Source organism: Alligator sinensis, unplaced genomic scaffold (genome assembly GCF_000455745.1).
Source record: "Alligator sinensis unplaced genomic scaffold, ASM45574v1 scaffold344_1, whole genome shotgun sequence".
Classification (NCBI taxonomy): Eukaryota; Metazoa; Chordata; order Crocodylia; family Alligatoridae; genus Alligator; species Alligator sinensis.
In genome coordinates, this window is record NW_005842427.1 from 698,180 (window position 1) to 718,398 (window position 20,219).

Genomic DNA, 20,219 nt, shown 5'->3' on the forward strand with positions numbered 1-20,219 from the left:
GATACTTATTGTGCAGCAATTGGCTCTATTTGTGAGTAAATTTGCTACCTGCAAATGCAAATAGGAAATTTACTCAAGATTACTTGCTGTGCAGTAGCACGTGTAGATGCCTGATTGGGAGCAGATTTGCTCCCAGGCAGGTGGTGGTGGGAGATTGTCTCCACCCAGGCTCTGGTGGCAGGGAGCAATGTTCTCCTGCCCCAGCAGGAGGGAGCTTCAAGCCCCACTCCACAGTTGTGAGGCTCGGGCTAGGAGATCCTTCTCTCCCAGCACCAACTCTGCGACCATGGACCTGGTACTGGGAAAGAAGGATCTATCAGCCCAGGCCTGCCATCACAGAGTGGGGGCTGGGAGCTACCTGCTGCTGGGGCAGGGGGACATTGTCCCCGCCTGGGTTCTGATGGCGAAGCCTGCCCTGGCAACAGGTAGCGGCTCCTGGGGGCAAGGAGCAATGTCCCAGCCCCCACCAGGAGACAGCTGTTTCCTGGCCCCTGGGCTAGCACCCTCGGGGAGCCTAAAGCTCCTCCTGGCTGCTGCAGGGGCCTGTTGCAGGGCCACAGGGAGAAGGAGCAGTCTACTGCCAGGAGCAGCAGATCTGCTCCCCTGTCCCTGTACGTGTAGACACATGCCTGGGAGAGTTTACTCTTCAATAGTTTACTCGAGTAAACTGCTTCCAGGTTATTTGCACGTGGAGATGTGCCCACAGAGTTTTATAAAAAGCAATGGGCTGAATAACAACCAGAATCTCCTTCAGCGTTCTGGTCAAGGAATACTTGTATAATTTTGGGGGGGAAGGCTTTTAATATGTATTTTTTTCAGTGACTTTCTTGGATATTTCATTTAAAGGGATGGCCTTTTTTAAAGGTTTGCTGATACCGTTTTATAAAGAAGCTTTTCAAAACTAACTTTCTGTTCTGTTGTTCATTTCCAGTGTGGATTATGGGTTTTTTGTTTGTTTTCTGTAGTTTTTAAATAGTAAAAAGAGCTATTTAGAGCCTATTGGGTTAGGCTCCCGATATCTTTTTTTAAGGTCATGTTGGATGTGGGAGAGGTTAACTTTTGTATGTCCTGGTCTTTTTAACTGTACAGCCTTAAAGTCCCTCCTCAACTGTTAACATAGCCATCTTTCACAGATATTATTTTTATTGCTGTTCTTATCTTGTTAAACATGTAACTTAATACACTTGATGTCAGCCATAAAGGATTAATGCAGCAGAGAGACTCCTGCTGCTGGAAACTTAACTAATGGATTTCCTGAGACCAGTCTTGGATATCTTAGAGAGTGCAGTGCGTTGCTTTCATACACATCTAGCATTTTAAGAGGGGAAAAAATGGATAGTCAGCCTGAACCTTTAAATACTATGCCTGTATGTTGTAGTGTGAGTGTATTGGTGCTGTAGTTAGGAGCATGCAGTGCCTGTAGGCAAAGGGGGAATGTTAACAGGAACTGCTCTTTTACTCTTGCAGAGCAGATGAGGGCATTGCTTCCCTATCAGGATTTTGGGAGCTGAGGCATGGCTTCTCCAGCATCCTTGCCCATCTGGGAAGTGGATTCAACATTTGTTTGGGGTCATGTCTCTGAAACAAACTTCCCAAGCTCTGGTAGCCCCAGCACTTTTCTTTGGCATGGATAGGAAGAGTGGGAATTCTGATAGCTGCCTGGAAACATGGTGGTCTGGCAAGAAATCGTGGTTTTCCTAATTCTGGGACTACAGTCTCGTTCTCTCCAGTAACCGAACCTGGAACGATGTTGCAGTTGTGACGCTGTAAAGGCATTTCTCTGAATTGCTTGTTTGGCTGCAATAGCTGGAGGTTTTTGGCTCAGTTTTTGGTGCGTTCTGATTCTTGCTCAATCTCTGGTTGATTTCTGCCTGAGAAGACAAAAACTGTAAGGTTCTGCTGTCACCACTGCCAGTTGGGAGCAGTGCCATGGAGCCTCGACCCTGCTACTACTTAATTCTTGCTCTGCAGGGTTGTTTTTAAAGAATACAGTCCCATTTTTTTTCTTCAACCACTGCCAACCAGCAGCATGTACCCTGACTACATGTTGCTCCCCAGTGAGGGGCTGCTAGACTATAAATTGTGCTGTCACGTAGCAATGGTAAATGCGAGCGATGGTTGCAGGGTTGTTCAGGGAGGAATGGTGGAGTTGTTCCCAGCTCCTGTTGCCATCCACATGGGAAGAGCTGAGTCTGGGTGTGAAGTGTCTTTTTAATTTTACATTGTAAGGTTTTCCAGTGTTGTAAGTTCTGGGAATGTCAAAGTTCAGTTTTCTCAATAGGCCTGAGCAGGGTAGGGCTGAGCATCCCCCACCTTGGTTCTGGATTTGCAAAGGAGATTTGAGGGGGAGGTCTGAGTGTGTCAAGTCTAGGTAGAAAAGGGAAATTTATGGGGCATTTTCTTCAGCTCCTCTACCCACCCCTGGAAGCTCTGTCACAGGCTGAGAGGAGCTGTGGCCTGGCTTCCCTTCCTACCCCAGCAGATCTCTGTATTTTAGACTGGCTGATTCCCCACCCTAGCTGAACTTGAAGCAGGTTGGTGATGTGTGGGTGCTGGCCTTTAGTTGTAGGTTGGATATAGAGATCCAATGAGCATTGAAAACTGACGGCAGCCCTCTAAATTTATGGTCACAAGGATTGTACGCTCTTCTCCCTGAGCTGAACTGGTGTGCAAAAATTGCCAGCAGAGTTATTCCATGAGGCCCCAGAGCTTGAGTGCAGGTCCCCTGCGTGACTGTGGCATATACAGACCAGAGCACCTACTGCTGTTAGACTGCCATTTGCTTGGCTGCAAAGCACTTTAGAGGATTAAAAGTCAGTTGTTTGGGGAGGGGTGACTGCATGTCAGGACACCTTTGGTCAAACCACCCCCAATCTGCCCTGCTAACTTCCTGCTAGGCACAGCAGTTTCCAGTCTTTTTTCAGTATGTGTGCTGTTTAGGACCCTTTTATTTTTCTTCCCAGAAAACTCTGCAGACCTTTAGCTTTGAGGCCAGAAGGGATCCCCCATAAGGCAACCTGAAAGGGAAGGGCTCTGCTGGCTGAAAGGTTAGCAGAACTGCTTGCTGCCTGCGGAGTATTGGATTTGCATGTGCCTTTGATGCAGGACAGTCTCTCTGCCCCAGTGAGAAATGTGGAAAGGGTGGGTGGACCTTACTGGGGTCCACTCTCTTTTTGCTAAAGCCAAAGTGTGAAGTCAGATCGATGAAGCCACGTGAACATCAGCTGTTGGAGTTCCCCAAATCTGGGACTCATGCATTTAATGGCAACTTCACTCAAGACAGATGTGTTTTTCAACCCTGCCCCCACTTTGCTTCAGAAGGCCCAGAAATGCTTCTCTTTCCAGCTTGTGATCCCCCAGGCCAAGCTGTTGGTTGTAAATGCCAGGATTGTCTTTCTTTGCTTTAAGCTACAGCATAGCACTTTGTTTTCTGCAAAGCCTCCAACAAGAAGTCTCTCCCCCTCCTTGGACAGACAGATTGCATTGTCACATTGTGATTAAGTTGCTTACAGAAGCCAAGATTAAAGCTGTTTTGGCCTGCGAGTTGAAAAGTATTTCAAGATTTCTAAACACCCCCTTGAAATCCATACCGAGAGCAGCAGATTTTGAAGTGAAACTCTTCCTGTGTTACCTCTGGCAGGAGGAGAAAGCACGGCAGTAGTTTCTCAAAGGCCAAAAACAATCTTTTTCCCTTTCTCCTCTTTCTCAGAGGCTTTGTAAAGTTTAATTTACTCCTATCAGAGAACAGCAAAGTCCTTCCTCTACCAGTGTTTCAAATCTCTGAACCACAGTGTGCTGTTGTATCTGCTTGTTTGCTTACTTTTACTGTAACATGCTCCAACATGACTGCTTTGATTTACAGTACCCAGGGCCTTATCTACACTAAGCAAACTCACTTTTTACATGGCCTGGCAGCTTAGGCCAAGGATTTTGGGTTATGTCATGACAGTGCCTTGAGGCTAAGCTGCTGCTGGAAAACAATCCGAAATCTGTTGCACACTGCTGCTGTTCCTTAGCCTGATGTTGCAGTATATTGAATAGCTTGCATCCTGTTCTGCCAACAACAATGTCTGGTTTGAGGGGCAAACCCAGCTTTGGACGTCTCTGAATAGACAAGCCCTGTGGCAGGGCACTGAAATTTTCTCCTTGCTTTTCCTCTTGCTTTCACAGAAAGGAAAGTAGTTTTGCAGACATGCAGGGGGAAGCGTTGCCAGTTCACAGAGGGCTGAACTCGTTGCGGAGATGCTCTGCCAGGAAAAAAGCTTTGGAGCCCCGGCCTGGGAATTTTGCCAGTTTCCATTCCCTTTTGGAGCGCTACAGAGTGTGGGTGGAGAGCAGAGGGCTCGCTGCTGTCTGTAGCAGCTGCTTTGCTTCTCTATGCATTGCTAATGATGCCACAAAGCTGGTCTGGAGCAGAAAGTCCCAACAAGTGCAGAAGCAGAGTTGCTCTTGATTTCAGTGGTAGCATCCGTTTGCTACCTTTTTCATTCTGTCTGAGACTCCCAGCTGGCTCAGGGGGACCTTAAACACAGTACTTTGCACCAGATGCATTCAGACCCTGTCAGTCCACCAGCACAGATGCACCCCTACATCTCTGCTGTCTTCTCACACCTCTGGGAAAGGAAGGAGTGGTGCTGGGGCCTCATAACTCATAATACAGAGTGGGAAGAGCTTCTCTTTCTCCCTCCAGGGTTCTGCTCTGTAAAGGGCGGTGGTTCCCCTTGATGTGGGTAGAAAGGTTGAGCAATACAGCCCAGAGGCTGTGATTCAGCCATTCTCTCATTCTTCTAATTACTGTGACCCTTCAATTTTTTAAAAGAAGTTTAGTTTTAAAATGCGACCAAAAAAAAAAAATCCTCCCAAGAAAATGAAATTCCAGCTGTTTCCTAATTGTTTGTGCATGTGACTGTATACAAGCCAGGGAGGGGCTGATGAAAGGATTGAGGAAAAGGCTGCGTCTTAATGACATGTATGGTACCAGCTCAGGGAAGGCTTTGTAGCTAAAGAACAGACTGAGTTGAAGGGGACATCTGTATAATCAGTGTGGGGGCGGGGGGCTGATGTCCTTCTCTCACAAGTGCAAAGTAGCTGAAGTTTCCAGGGTAGCGGTGAAAGGGTTTTTTTGTATTTTGTAGGTTCTAATTTTTATACCAGTAGGACGACGGGAGTGTCTTGATTGGAATATGTTGTTCAGGAAGTCAACGACTTATGGGGTGCGGTATTGTCCCTGCTGCCAGAGGTGGTGGTCACTCACCACAGTACCTTCCAGGAGATGCATAAATGTTATGTAGCCTAGATGGTCTCCTGTTACCCAAATTGTGGGTAAGCTACTGAAAGAAGGCAAACAGGTCTACAACCCAACCTTTTATTTCTTTGCACTTTAAAACATAAAAACAAATATTTATCCCAAAATCTGCCTGGCTACCCGTGGCAGCACAATATAGTTTCTCACCTATACCAGCAGAGGAGACTTGAGAAGTGGGAGGAGAGTGACACATAGATTGGCAGCAGGTCTTGAATTTGGTGAGTTCTCCAAATCTCCCTCTAGTCTATGCCCATATAAATGGCTGGTTTTAATATTCTAATAAACAGTCTCTGTTTGTTTCTGTTTAAATTTCTTTGTTTCAAATTCTTTGTATCAAATTCACCCAAGGAACCTTGTCTGCCTTTGTTTCACTGAAACTTTTGGAACTGGACTGAGCTAGATCTCTTTCGGACTTGGGAGAGGTGTCAATTAGTTGGGATTTATACCTTCGGAAAGTAAAAGGGAGGGTTTCTTATCTCCTTTCCTTCCACTTGTGGAATGCTGTTCAGCACTGGCCAGTTTCTTCTTTACTTTAGTATATGCTCTTCTCTGACAAGGCTGTTTTATTTTTACAAAGTATCTAAGCATCTTTACAAATAAGTCTAATACATTTGGTTATGCTAGTCGCTACTACTAATATTTAAAACAAAGCTATGATACAGCGTATTTGGATTATTTAATGAGGTGCACCGATGCATTGGTTCGATATCAGATTGGCACTGATATAAAGAAACTTGGCTGTCTTGGAAATTGGCCTGATGTGGCCAATAATTTGGCTGATAAATGCCCATGCGTGCACAGCCACAGCGAAGCACACAAGCAGCAAGGAGCACAGCACAGCCCAGCAGGTCGAAGAGCTATGTGCAGCTGGTAAGTCTGTTCTTGGGGTGTTGGGGGGTAGATCAATGCCCCCTGCGGGGAGGGAGGGAGTGGGGTCCCAGGGAGGGCATGGGGGGATGGGGTGGGCTGGAACAGGGGCTGCGCTGGGCTCTTGTCAGGGGTTGGGTTCGGGATGGGCCGCAGTGATGCTGTGAGGGGGGGCATTGAGGGGGCTATGGCAAAATTTGGGGTGACTGCAGCCCCCCCAGCCCTAAGCCCAGCTCCTGCCAAGAAGAGCCCGGCGCAGCCCCGGCTTCAGCCCGTAGCTGCAGCCACCCGCCTTGCACAGATTCAGGGGCACTCCCTCCACCATGTCCTCTCAGGGTGTGTGCAGCAGTGGGAGCCGCCCCCACCATGCCACCTGGAAGAGCCACAGCTTTGTCCCGTGCCCTGTCTGCTCCATCCAGGCCCTACCCCACTCCCTCCCTCATTGCAGGGGGTGTTGATCTGCCGCCCCCCGCCTCTTTCCCCTGCTCCTCTTCTACCACAACAGACTTACCAGCTGCATGCAGCGGTATTGGAAGTCAGATCCGTATCGGCTGATATGCCTCCTTAAAAATCAGCTGTTGGTATTGGTCCCCAAAATCTCTATCAGTGCACCCCTAGTCTACTTTTATAATGTCTCCTTTCAGGCCTTGCATTTTCATAGATTCATGGATTAGAGTCGGAAGGGACCGCCACAGTGGATCATCATGTCCGACCCCCTGCCCCTGGCAGGAAAGAGGACCAAGGTCAGATGACCCCAGCCAGGTGACTGTCAAGCCTCCTCTTGAAGACCTCCAAGTTAGGTGATAGTACCACCTCTCGTGGAAGCCCGTTCCAGACTCTGGCCACCCTTACTGTAAAAAAAATTCTTCCTAATGTCTAACCTAAATCTACTCTCCACTAGTTTGTACCCATTATTCCTAGTTACTCCCTGGGGCGCTCTGGTAAATAGTGAATTCCCAATTCCCTGCTGTCCCCCCCGATAAACCTATAGGCGGCTACAAGGTCTCCCCTCAGCCGTCTTTTGTAAAGGCTGAAGAGATCAAGATCTCTCAACCTCCCCTCGTAGGGTCTTTCACGGAGGTCCCTAATCATGCGAGTGGCCCTCTTCTGGACCCTCTCCAGATTCTCCGTGTCCCTCTTGAAGTGCGGCACCCAAAACTGGACACAGTACTCCAACGGCGGCCTGACCAATGCCGCATAGAGGGGGAGCATCACCTCCCTCGACCTGTTGGCCATGCATCTGCTGATACACGACAAGGTGCAATTGTCTTTGTTGATGGCTTTGTTACACTGCCGGCTCATGTTCATCTTGGAGTCAACTATGACTCCAGGATCTCTCTCAGCCTCTGAGCTGCTGAGGAGGTCATCCCCCAACCTGTAGGTGTGCTGGGGATTCCTCCTTCCTAGGTGGAATACCTTACATTTATCTTTGTTGAATTGTTAAATTCAAAACAAAATATCTTTTGTTTAACTGTATCTCATTACTGCTTTAGTTAAACATGTGGATGGCTGCCTTTACTTTGCTGACCAAGCTAGTTGTCACATCTGCCAAGGGCAACAGGCTTTGGGGCATTCTGCTTAGCCACACTTCGGCATCTTGGCCTTGACACCTTGAAAATGGCCAAGGCTAGCAACACCCAGTGCACAAGTGGAACCTGAGCATAATGGTCATCTTTTTGAATGCCCTGTTCCCAGTTGCACCTAAATTTTCCGAAGTAGTTTCCCTTTGGCATGAAAGTTCTTTAGCATGAGGGATAAAGCTTTTGAGGCAGTTTATTGGAGGGGGGGAAAATCAGTTGGGCTTGAGGTAATAATGAGAGAAAGGGAACATACACTGTAATGTAATATCATTTTTGAAAAGCCCTGCAGTTTGCAAAAGATGGGGGCAGAAAGCAGAAATCTGATTTGGGAAATGCCCTTGGTAAAAAGAGGTGCCTCTGAACATTCATAAGATCATGAAAAGTAGGAAAGTGGGACTGAAAGGGACCTCTTGAGGTCATCTAGTCCAGCCCTGTACTCAAGTTAGGTTCATTCTTGACTTAACTGTCCCAGCCAAGTGTCTGTCCAAACTGCTCTTGAAAATTTCCAGGGCTGGAGATTCCACAACGTCTCTAAGTAGCCCGCTCCAATTCTTGACCTCCCTCCATAGTCAGAAAGTTCTTCCTAATCTCCAGCCTAAATATCCTCTGTAGAAGTTTGAGGGCCACTGCACCTAGTTCTGTCCCTTACAGCCACAGAGAAATGGCTATCTGTATCCTCTTTCACAGTCTGGCAAAAACAATGCAAGACTTTGAAAAGTGTGTTCTGGAAATACGATTTCTTTTCGTATGACTTCCTCGCTAAAGTCCTATGTATACAAAACTGGATGGTAATCTTTAATGTGCCTATTGCTGGGTACCCAAGGTGAGATGCCTTCAAATGGGGCTGGTTTTTGGAAAGTGCCTAGCACCAGCCTTCTGCAAAATCTGGCTTCCTTCAATTATCTGTGTTGGAAACACAAGAATCAAGTTGCTTCAAAAATCACAGATAGCTTAGGTTAGATTTATAAGCATTTAAAGGCAGGCAGCTGAAGAGGAGGACCTTTAGCTGAATTTAGCGAATACTTAGACACAGCGAAGGCACCGCTTGCGCCTGACTCTGTACAATAGCAGTTGAGCAGGGGTCTGGGCTGTGGCTTTAACCCGCAGGGGTTGGGGTGGATGAGTGAGGCAGTTGGTGTCATGGGACTTGTATTGGCATATGGCACAGGGAGATAAATTGAGTGGTCCACGATTGTACAGTGCTGAGAAGAGAATTCAGGTCTTGTTTCTCTGTGTTTCTTGCCTGTCCTGTAGCACTGTCCTTCCCCAGCTTAATTTAAAGATCCTACAACCTACTTATAATAAATATGTGAAAGCTTCTGCCACTCTCCATGCAAGGGAGAGTTTGTTGCTTGCTGATGAATATAACTAACTCAGTTGGTGCAGAGAGCTGACATGCTGACAGTTGAGCTCAAATCCTGGTGAGTTAAAAGAGGAATGAGCAGGGAGTCTTGGCTAACTCCCTGAGTAGCAAGTTGGTGACATTAAGAAGCCCGGCCATCTCCTGTAGGAGGTGCTTAGGACTGAAGGGCAGTGACATATGTGCGATAGGGGCTAATTTGTAGTGCACCTCCTTGTATGGAGCATGATATATGCCAGAGTCTTGGCTTGCTCAAGTGCTTCTGGTGCTGTCTGTCTTCCCACTTAAGTTGGAAAGCTGATCGTGAGAAAAGGAGGCCTTGTGGATGCATGCATCAGGCTAGGTATGCATGTTGTCTTTGCTTGTTTTGCCCCATGTTCTGAAGTCTGATCCCTTTTAATATGGAGGGAGGAGGCGACTCGCAGCCCTTGTGCAATATGTAACCAGATATTGGAGTTATTCTTACCCAGCTGGACTATCTCCGGTTTGGCTGGACAGACTGAGTCTTGTTTGGGCTTGGACAGGAAAAAGTCTGAAGAGCTGTGAGGCACTGCTGGAGTTGATCAGTGCAACTGGGAGGAAAAGCAAAGCTGCTTTTGCCAGGGCTGGCTGACATGGCTGCACTCACAGTAGACCTTGATGTCTGGACCAAGTGAGCCCTAGGTGTTGTGGTGACTGTCGCGCTAAGAGAAACTGGGTGCTGTTCTGTGCTGCCTGAAAGATGTAGCTGTTTTACACCCTGCTCTCATGTGGGTGTTATTGGCCATACTGAAGGCACCGCAGCAGCCTGTTCCTCCCCTCCCAGCTCCTGCCTCCAAAAATAAAACCTTACTTCACAGAAAGCAATTGTGCAGTGAGTGCTGGACTCTGTGGTGGTTTGTGAGTTGCAGGATAGGTCCATCAGTGGGTGTTAAACATCTTAGGGGCATAACTTCTCAATTAGGATTTCCAAAGCCTCTGAATGCTGAAAGCTGTAAGGGATGGGGGGCACGGGATGGATCATTCTGGATAGGATGATCCTGCATAAATGCTCTCTTCCTTAGCATCTTCTCTCTGCCATTGTAAGAAATGGGAGACTAGGTTAGGTAGGCCTGTGATTCAACCCAGTATGGCATTTCATATGTTTTTAGCTACTGTCATTGCCTTGTGTACTATGAAATACTATCAACTTCCAGTTAACAGGGCTATTTTGTTGTACTCCATAAAATGGTAATCTTTTCATTTTTTTCCCTTAAATAAACTCTTACTGAATTTTCTTTTCAGCATTCAGCGAGCCGCTTTGGTGGTTTTGGAAAACTACTACAGAGATTTCACGGTCTATAACCCAACTTTGTTAACTGCCTCCAAGTCCCGTGCAGCCAAGCACATGGCTGGCCTGAAAGTCTACAATGTTGATGGTAGGTGAGGTGATGCCATTTGCTGAAGCCTGGGTTGGGGAAGAGAAGGATTTGTTCTTACGTTTCATTATTTGCCTCATTGTTACCATCTCTCTCAGTGGGGATCTTCCAAATCATGCTAATCTGCTGGCATTGAATCCCTTTACAGGTGGTACAATATGGTGTGTATTGACTAGGGAAAGCAGCCCAGTTCAGGTTGGGTTAAGTTAGCATGGGTTATTTGAGCCTAACTCAACAGCTCTTCCTAGTCAGTGTGATGCCCACCTAGGTAGCCATGCCACGTTCTAAAAGCAGGGCTCCTTCTGAGGGGCTTAAAGTGTCCACTTAGTTCTTCACACTCCTTTCACTTTATCGCCTTAAAAACAGAGTTGGTTAAACTGGCTGCAGGTTTGCACCAGGATGAGTAGCAGAGCAGTGATTCTCATCTGGGGTGCCATGGCACTCTGGGATGCCCTTTAAGGGGGCCATCGTACCCAACCCAGCAGTGCTCACAATTGCTCTTTTGGGGACTGCTGCCCTCCCCTGCCCAGAAAGTACCTGTGCCAGCATGCCCCCTTCTCTGAGCAGTGTGCTCTGCTGCAGATGAGTGAGCAGACACAGGGCTGGAACTGCACTTGGCAGACCAGTTTCTGTCCCTTCTCCTCTCCCCCGGCTCCCAGGGCTGGTGGGCAATGTCACAGGGCAGGTAGCTCCAGTTGTTGGCCTCTGAGACCCCAGAAAAGAAGCCAAGGACCTTGACCTATGGAAGGTGGTAGGCCCATCTAAGGCTTTATGTTGACTACCAAGAGCCTAATTCTTTGCCAGTTTTAAACTAAATCTATACAAGCCTAGCTTAAGTAACCAGGGGGTTGTAGCAGTGTGTCCATGGCCTTTCATAAAACCAAGGGTTCCAGTAACCTGGGCACTTCAGCTGTGTTGGAGTCTTCTCAGCTCCTCAGGATAGAGTATCTCACAGAGGGGAGAGAAACTTACCACCTGGCAGCCCTGGGAAAACACAGCCAACATTAATTTTAACTTGAGTCTGGAAAATCTGGACTGTCCAGTATGTGAATGGGCTCATACTGAAAGATTTGATGACGTAGAGGGTGCCCTTTTTTTTTTTTTTTGCATGTACACAGGCAAAAACTAGAAGGCAGATCTGACCTGCTTATTTTCAGGGAGACATGTAATTTTTGCCTCGCCTTAGACAAAAACTGCTGTAGCTTGTGCTCTGCATTGTTAGGAACCCCAAAAGGCCCAGAAGCTGTACTGGAATGCTTCTCCAAACCTCCCCTAAAACTCAGTGTGGAGGGGGGCTGCCAAATTGGACAAGGAAACATTGTGTAAGCAGTCACCTCCTTGCACTAACAGGTGGGGGGCAAAAATAGCCTTTCTGGTAGCACTTCTGGTCTTGGCTGCCATTAAGAAGGACAGAGGGATGTGAACTAGCAAGTGAAGCTGATGAGAGGGAATGTCAATTGGCCTGTGTTTTGTCTAGAAATGGGAGGTTTGTGGGAGAGATGTAAAGAAAAATGGGGTGAAAGTTTGCTTTCTCATTGTAGTAGCTGGGTCTGGGCTCATACTAGGGTGGGGAAGGGTTGGCATGGGAAAGGAAACTGAGGGGACAGGATGACTTCTTGGCCCTGAAGGCTTTGGCACTCATTGTATCAAAGTGCTACTTGTCCCATCAGATTGAAAAATGAGACATGCTCCTGCCCCTTTCTCCCCCCTGCAGTTAGTTGTAGCCTAAACTTTAGGCCGGGGATGGCAGGAAGTCTCTTGTGGCAGCTATTAACTGTTATACTGTTGGAAATCTGTGGCTCCAGGCTTTGAGAGAGGGAGGAAGAAAACCAGTACTCTCCAGTATCAGCACTGTGTGAGCTAGCAGCTTTTAGAATTATGTAGGAATTCAAGTGGGCAAAAGCAGGCTGGGGAACTGAACTGGATGGCATCATGTCTTTCTAGTGTCAAAATCTTGCAGCCTTCCAGGGCTGAAAGCAAGTGCCCTCTGCTCAGATAGTGGGAACATCCAACTTTTTGGTATCCTGGAGCATTGTGTTTTTAGCTCCAGTGCTTTCCTGTATCAAACTTAAGACTCACAGGTTCCTTGGTCTGTTGGTATCAACTAGTGTGATTGAGCATCCTGGGTATAGTTGGGTTGAAACCACTGTCCACCCCTGTGCAGTGCTGGTGTTTGCTGGGATACCTTTTTAGATTGCTTTGTACTGATTGGTGCGGGGGGTGAGAAAAAGGGGAGCTGTGGGCTGGGCAAGGTGTGTGTGTGTGTGTGTGTGTGTGTGTGTGTGTGTGTGTGTGTGTGTGTGTGTGAACACATGCTGAAACCTGGGGCAAACAGTCATATCCTTCAAAAGAATTCCCATAGATATGCTAAATAGACTGTATAGTTCTTGCCAAAACTCTGGCAGTGGAACAATCCCACAGCCTTACGCTCCCTCCATATGACAGGATCATAGGGGCATTCACTGTTTGGCAGCTCTGGTTTTGGCTGCCAAAACCAACTTTGGTGCAGTAGCCAGAGGGATGGAGGTGGGGTGGAGAAAGAAGGAACACAGCTTACTGAAATCTCTTGTACCAGGGACCGGCAACCTTCTTAAGCCTTGGACTAGAACAACCTGGCTCCAATCTGGTGCGGGCCAGTGGCTTTGACAGCATGTCAGCAGCAAGGGAGGGGTTGTCTGTGCCCATGGCAGGGCCAGGCAGCTGGGACCTGTGCTGACACTGCTTTTCCCAGCCCTCTCCTCCCTGGCTGGGGTGTGAGCTCAGTTTCTAGCCAGAGGGGACCTGGGATAGGGCCAGACAGCTGGAAACTGCACCTTTGTTGCTGCTGCCATTTCTCCTTGTTCCCCGTCACACTTCCCTTTCCCTGGCTGCCGTGCAGGGCATCTAGAAGCTGCCCAGCCTCAACTCAGTTACCCATCAGCTGGGAGATACAATTGCTCTGCAGCAAGGAATGGGTTCAAGAAATGGCAATGCTGGTGCAGCTTCCATCTGGCCAGCCCCCATGCAGCTCATTGCTGCCAGTCCCAACACAGGCGTTGGCAGAGACGAAGACTTCTGGCTCCGTGGGCCGAATGCAGTGGCTCTATGGGGTGGGTCCAGCCTGAAGGCCATGTGGTGCTGGCCCTTTATACTATTGGTAAAATTAGGGTTAGTCCAAGGGCTGCGCTGTCGGTGCTATGCATGATAAACCAGCCACAGAAAATAGCTCTAGCCCGATTTGGGAGCTACCCCTCCCCTGAGTCATATCCTCTCAATACTGAGCCTACTGAATGAAACTGGAAACGGTTTTAGACTCCGGAGAAATGGCTTGCCCAGGATTCCTTTGTTCTTCACCACCGAGCTTCCAGCTTGTTTCTTGGAAGCTTTGTACTTTTGAAGAGCAGGGGCAGCCCTTATTCTGGGAGCAGCATATTTTGTGAGCAACTGTCCCCTGTGGAACTAATCACTTCCCATTGGACAATGTAGGCTGGCTCTTAAAGCAGTGTTATAGTCAGAAAAGTGGCTCCTGGAACCATGTGCATTTTGGGGGGACTGCCTTGTATGACTCCAGATCCAAAGGCTCCACTTATTTAGACATGGCCTTGCAGGCAGCAAAGGATCCCAGCACCTCATTGAGCCCTTCTTGCATTTTTAAGGCAGCCCTCGCCATGAAGATCTTGTGATAGATAAATAGATGGCCATCTGTTATTGTGAAATGCAGAGCAGATGCCAGCTCCTGCTCCTGCAGCTGTGTGGACTCCACTGACAAGGAATAAAAGCTCTGGAGGCATCTGTGGCTCTTGGCCTCACGTGGAGCTGATACGCGGAGCCCAGGCTTACAATCTGCAGAGCTGTTTCCCTGACAGTAATTGCTTTCTTGGGAAGCATCTGTGTTATGTCCTGGTGGCACTGCCCCTGGCCCTGATGTCCCAGCACAGCTCTTTGCTCCCTTTGCGAGTGGCTCTTCTGTTTGTTTGTTTTTTGTTGATGTCTCCATGTCTCTTGATGTTCTTATTTTCTGTCTGTCTTTTTCTCCCGGCTCCCCTCTCCTCTTGTGCTCTCTCACTGTCTTGTGGCTGAAATGTGATGTGTGCCAGCCGCCCTTGTGGCCAAGCTGAAAATGTATATAGCTGATGGTAAGTCACAGCCTTAGCCCTCTGCCTTCTCCTTTGTGTCGACCGTAAACGTGTCCTGATGCTTTGTGGTCTCTGAAATATCTCTCTTTCTCTCTTCCCCTGTGTCCACTGGTTGTCCTGTGTAGCGTGAAGACCAAATTCCCCCCCACACATATTGTCCCAGAGCAAGAGATGAAGGGCCTTGTGGGGTGTTGGGATGGCGTCCCTCTCTTCTGGGGACAGTAGGGAGGGTCAGCCCCACCAGTTCCCTGTTCTGGGCACTCTAAGACCTGGAATAGGAAGCTATCCAAATCTGTAAGATTAACATATTTCTCTTCCTACCACTGAAGGCCCTGGTAACAACGGTGCTGGCCAGTCCCGAGCCATGATAGCTGCTGCTGCCCGGCGCAGGGACTCCAGCCACAACGAGCTCTACTATGAAGAAGCGGACCATGAACGCAGGGTTCGAAAGCGTCGAGCCAGGTAATGCAACCTCCCTAAGGCAGCATGGGGAGAGGTGTGGTAGGATGGGTGCCAAAGTAACTCTGTAGGCATGCAGTAAAAAAGATAGGAATTGGATTGAGGGAATAACTTTTGTTTAGGAGACGTGTGTGAAAGAGAGTGTGCAAGTGATGTAAGCAGACTTCCTCCTGTACAAAAGCAGAGGAAAAAATACCATATTTATTCAAGTATAAGATGACCCCCCCATAATTAGATTCTATATATGGCAAATTTATAAATTTATTATAATTTTCCAAGTATAGAATCTAATTATTGGAGGTTTGCCTTGAATTTGAACCCTTCCTGCTGCTACAGCAAAGGAAAATTAAATCTGGAGGTCAGGTAGCCCCCTTGCCCTCTGTTGTCTCCCCCCCTGCAACTTCTTCCTCCTCTAGCCCCTTTCCTCTCTCCTTACTGTCAGACCCTGTTCTCCTTGAGCACATGGAAGTGAGGGGCAAATTTGAAAATACAGGCAACCTCTGCTTAGCGCTTCTAATTGGTTCCCCAAAAACGGAGCATTAAGCAGAATAGCATTAAGCAAAACCTGCTGCCAGCTGTACGATGCCCGTGAGCGTTATAACGAAACTCACTAAGCGCTAAGTGGAACCGGTATCAATGTAAAATGAGTGTTATAGTGAAATAGCACTATAGTGAAACAGTGTTAAGCAGGGGCTGCCTGTAATGACATTGAAATAAACATACATTTAGCAATTTGCATATAGGCAAGTATTCATGGACTTAGTTTATCCAGACTTGAAGAGTTGTATGTTTTTTTGAAGCTGCTGCAAGTTTCAGGACACTTTTGTATTTACTTCATATATAGTGCAAACCATACATGATTTTAGTTCAAAGCCAAAAGACTGATGATTTACCATAGAGTTCATTGGGCTGGGCCCCACCACAGTCAACAGCATTTCAAGCCATGCTGACCCCACAGCTCAGCACTGCTCAGTGTGTGTGTGTGTGTGTGTGTGTGTGTACTCCAGATTACACGCCCCCCCCCGCGCGCAAGAATATATGCACTAATTAGATCCCCACTCATGACTGGAACTAGTTGTTTTTGTCACGAGTCCTGGGATCCCCCCCCAAAATTTATATGCAGATGAAGTGCAGGGAAGCCTCTGGCTAGAATGCTGCTCTGCATCTCCACCTCATAGAGGGTGGAGCACACTAATATGTAGTAGGTGGAGAGGGGGGACAACAGAGGTGTTCTGGGTGAACTGTTTGGTGCCCCATTTGTTGATGTTTGCCAGACATTTAAGGTTGGTGAAGAAGCAGGAATCACTGGAAATGGGAAAGAAAGGCACAGCTCAGCTGTGGGAGAGAAGAGGAAACTGAAACATATTGAATGTAGTGGCTTACCATGACTTGGAAAAAGAGTCAGTGCTGAGCAGGACTGTAATTAATGGGCACAAATGTGTATTTTATTTTAACCGGCTGAACTAATCTGTCCTTGTAATAGGTTCCTATCAGCATCTTGGACTTTTGGCTAAGACAAAGTATTTTTAGCACCAAGGGGAGGGTGTCAGGGCTGGCTCTGGCCTTCTTGGTGAAGACTTGGCATTACAGAAACTCCAGGCCTGGTGGAGGGAACACCCACTTGGTTGTGGGGTTTTTTGTTTTTTTGGGGGTGGGGACAGGGGGATGGGACTTTTTAAAGACCCCCCCAAAAAAGTTCCCATAAGTATGGTTGCCCAGTATGGGCCATGTGTTCTATAGTCATGCTCAATGTTGGTCAAATTTAATCAACTTCATAGTTTTTCTATTACTGAGCACATGCTGCTTTTGGCAACAATTTGATGATCAATTATGTATTTAATTAGGTTTCTTTGTACATGACTAAGACAAAACCTTGTCTTGTATTGGAGTAAGTATGTTACATGTTAGGCATGTCAGGGGCTAGTGCCAGAGAAGGTATGTGCTTAACAAGCATAAGGGCACATGCCAGATAAGCTAGCACCACACCGTAGATTAAGGAAGAGTCCTGTGCTTGGCAAACCCATAGTAGCTCTTTGGGAAAACCAGTTTTCCCCTTGTTGGGTCTGGGGATTTTTGACCCTGAGCAATCCAAGGGCTGGGCCAGTGCTATCCCAGGGGGAAGAACTCTTTGCTTCACAGTCGGAGAGTGCTGCTTTAACATCTAGATGTTTGACATGTGAGGCATTTTAGAAGAGTATTTGGTGACTTAGGGTTCCTGTACATGTGCAGGGAGGCTGCTCAGACACATTGCATTTATAGCATGTTGAAGCAGACTAAACGAATCAAGTCTGCTGGAGCGTGGTAATTACCATGCTCCAGCAGATTCCAGTGTCATGCATATTGGTATCCTATGCTGAAAAATGGCGGCAGGGGCGCTTTAATTAAAGCTTGAGCTTTACTTAAAGTGCCCCTGCCACCGTTTTTCAGTGCAGGGACACTGATGTAATGACACTCTGGGTGCTTTCATTAGAGCAGCTCTCGGAGTCACTCTAATTAAAGCCCTTCCTCCTCCTTTTCCCCCCCTGGTGCCCCTCTCGGAGCATGTCTATAAACGCCATTAGTTTCTTTTGACTCGAAATGCAGCTATTCTGCTGTACAGTGGTGTGTAAGTTTTTTTTTTCCTATGTTTTCCCCTTTCCCTTTAACTCTAGTATGCTCTTGCTAGTTAAACTCAGCTAAGGTAGCTTGCAAACATCCTATGACATCTGCCTGGCTTTGCTACGGTGTGGTCTGGGTTTGTTTGCTCAGCTGCGCAGAAGCGGGGATGGTTTGCATAGGATGTGTTCTTGGCCATGAGTGCTAGCAGAAGGGAACCCAGTCATTGTTTAACTGAGGGGTGTGGGGGCCATCTGCCAGGAGCACAAGGACTGCACCCAGCTTGTACAAAAACCCTGTCCGACTACCAGGTAGATCATGAACAAGTGAAGTGGGGAGGAGGTGGGGGAGCACTAAGAGCCACAGTGTGTGCAGTTCTCCATCCAGGACCCTGCAAGCAGCTCAGAATGGCAGCAATGCATGTTTGGAGCCTGGTTCTTGTGCATCTGCTGTCAGTCTGAAGGCAGCTGTGTATTGATTGCACAAAGCTCTGTGGGCCACATTCAGTATCTGGTCATAGGTACATAACTGGCAGCTCTGCCTACTGAAGCGAGCACAGGATTGGGGCCAGGATTTTAGGGTTCTGATCATGCCTTGTGCACTCAGGAACGCAAAAGTGTTCAAAGGAAATCTCCTGTTCACGTCCTTTTCTGGCCCACCTCTTTCTGATCTGCAGAAGGGGTCTCAGTAACTTACTTTGTGTTATGCAGTGATTCAGCAGTAGAGCTGGACATAGAGGCCCAAACGCTTGACTCCTGGGCAGTGCTGTAAGCTTGAACCAATCGCACTTCCTTGTTTGTGAATTGTGCTGTCCTCTTTCTCTGTGCAGGCTTGTGGTGGCTGTTGAAGAGGCTTTCACTCACATCAAGCGCCTCCAGGTGGAAGAGCAGCAGAAAGCTCCAGGGGAGATGATGGATCCCCGGGAGGCTGCACAGGCCATCTTCCCATCCATGGCAAGAGCCTTGCAGAAATACCTGCGCACCACTCGGCAGCAGCATTACCACAGCATGGAGAGCATCCTGCAACATCTGTCCTTCTGCATTGCCAACAGCATGACACCAAAGGTAATGTGGCCAGAACCAGGGTGCTATAGGGACAGACGGGGACGTTCAGCACTGTGGTGGGGGGAAAAGGAGAGTGGGGCGGGGCTGCTATCAGTGATGCTTTGCTGCTTGTTACCTGGCTTCAGTTTATAGGATGAGGTCTGCTCCTTCCCCTTCCTACCCTCATAGGTAGCAGTCACTGATGCTGAGGTCCTACTCCGGCATCACTAACAATTCCAGACCCTTGGTTTGGAAGCTTCCGAAGCCTATCACAAATATCTGCTGGAAGTCATACTGGTAACTGTGGAGTCACCTCTTTAGAGGTGTGTCCCTGGCCTGTGGTAGGTCTGGAGTAGGTGGTTCAGTAAGAGATCTTTGTTGGTGCCAATCCAGTGCAACAGTGTTGGATGACAAACTGGAGTCTTCATTCATTGACCAGAGCCTTAGAGTTGCCAAAATAAGTCCTGTGCCAAGGAAGTAGCCCAGTGGCTAGGGACATTGTACAATTGAAAGAGGTTTTTGAGGTAGGCCTGAATGGCAGGACTGGCTCCCCTAGCACTAATTTGTTCATTCTCTCTCTGTCTCTTCATCCTGCCATGTCCTGGCCAAGTCCCAGTTGTTCGACTGCTTTCTGCCTCCCTCAGCTTCCAGTTGAGCAGTCATTCCTCCCTTGCTGTTTAAAGCAGCTATGCAGCTATGTAAACTGCTGCTACAGTTCTTTCTAGAGGGGGCTGCACTTGAGTGGTGGGTGATATGGGGCCTACAAAAGGTTTTTTAATATGCAAAACTCCTCTTAGGGATGAAGGCCAGCTCTAGGAGGCAGAGCTCAGGGGGTTTAATGCTTACCCTGCATTAAACCCCCTGAGCACAGCAGAGGCTTTGTGGGGTTAGAGAAGACAGATTACCTTTGGGGTGGGGTCTGCTGTGACCTTTTGTAAGGGGGTTTGAATCCCAGCAGGAGCTTGGCACAGGGTGGGCTGACAGCAGAACTGTCCACTTGAGAGTCTTCAATAGAAACTCTAATGTGCAAATGGCATCAAGGAAATTGCTCTGAGTAAGGCTTATTCTCTCAGGTGTCTCAATGAAAATACTTGCCCAGGACCAAGGGAATCATGAGCACTAAAATTTTCTCTAAATTGTAGACAGAGTTTTTTAGGAGAATGCGATTCTTGCTCTGCCTGGCTGACCCTGTTCTGGAAGTAGTGAGACCTGTTCTCTCCTGACGCTAGGCCCTTTTGGAGCTAAATTTCATATTTAAAGGACAATTTTGGATACCGTAACTCACCCAGCTGTCTGAGGTGGTATTAAATCCATGTATACCTCAGCCACTTGTTCAACGGCATCTTGGCATGCAAAATGCCAGAACAGCATAAAGTTGTCAAAATGAGTCTAGTGCCAGGGATGTAGCCTGGTGGCCAGGGACATCCTACAATTGAAAGAGAACTTTGAGGCAGGCCTGAGTTGCAGGACTGGCTCCCCCCAGCACTAATTCATACAT

The 20,219-nt window shown here is 47.8% G+C and overlaps 1 protein-coding gene across 1 annotated transcript in view; it reads left to right on the plus strand.

Moving 5' to 3' along the window:
• The window catches only part of VANGL1 (VANGL planar cell polarity protein 1), a 53,152-nt gene that overhangs the window by 29,526 nt on the left and 3,407 nt on the right, over positions 1-20,219 (plus strand). Inside the window, exons 4-7 of the mRNA XM_014522975.2 lie at positions 10,376-10,509; positions 14,954-15,086; positions 18,508-18,747; positions 20,205-20,219. The exon at positions 20,205-20,219 is cut by the window's right edge and continues 3,407 nt beyond it. Of these exons, the coding sequence (XP_014378461.1) occupies positions 10,376-10,509; positions 14,954-15,086; positions 18,508-18,747; positions 20,205-20,219 (522 nt within the window). The remainder of the gene's footprint in view (positions 1-10,375; positions 10,510-14,953; positions 15,087-18,507; positions 18,748-20,204) is intronic.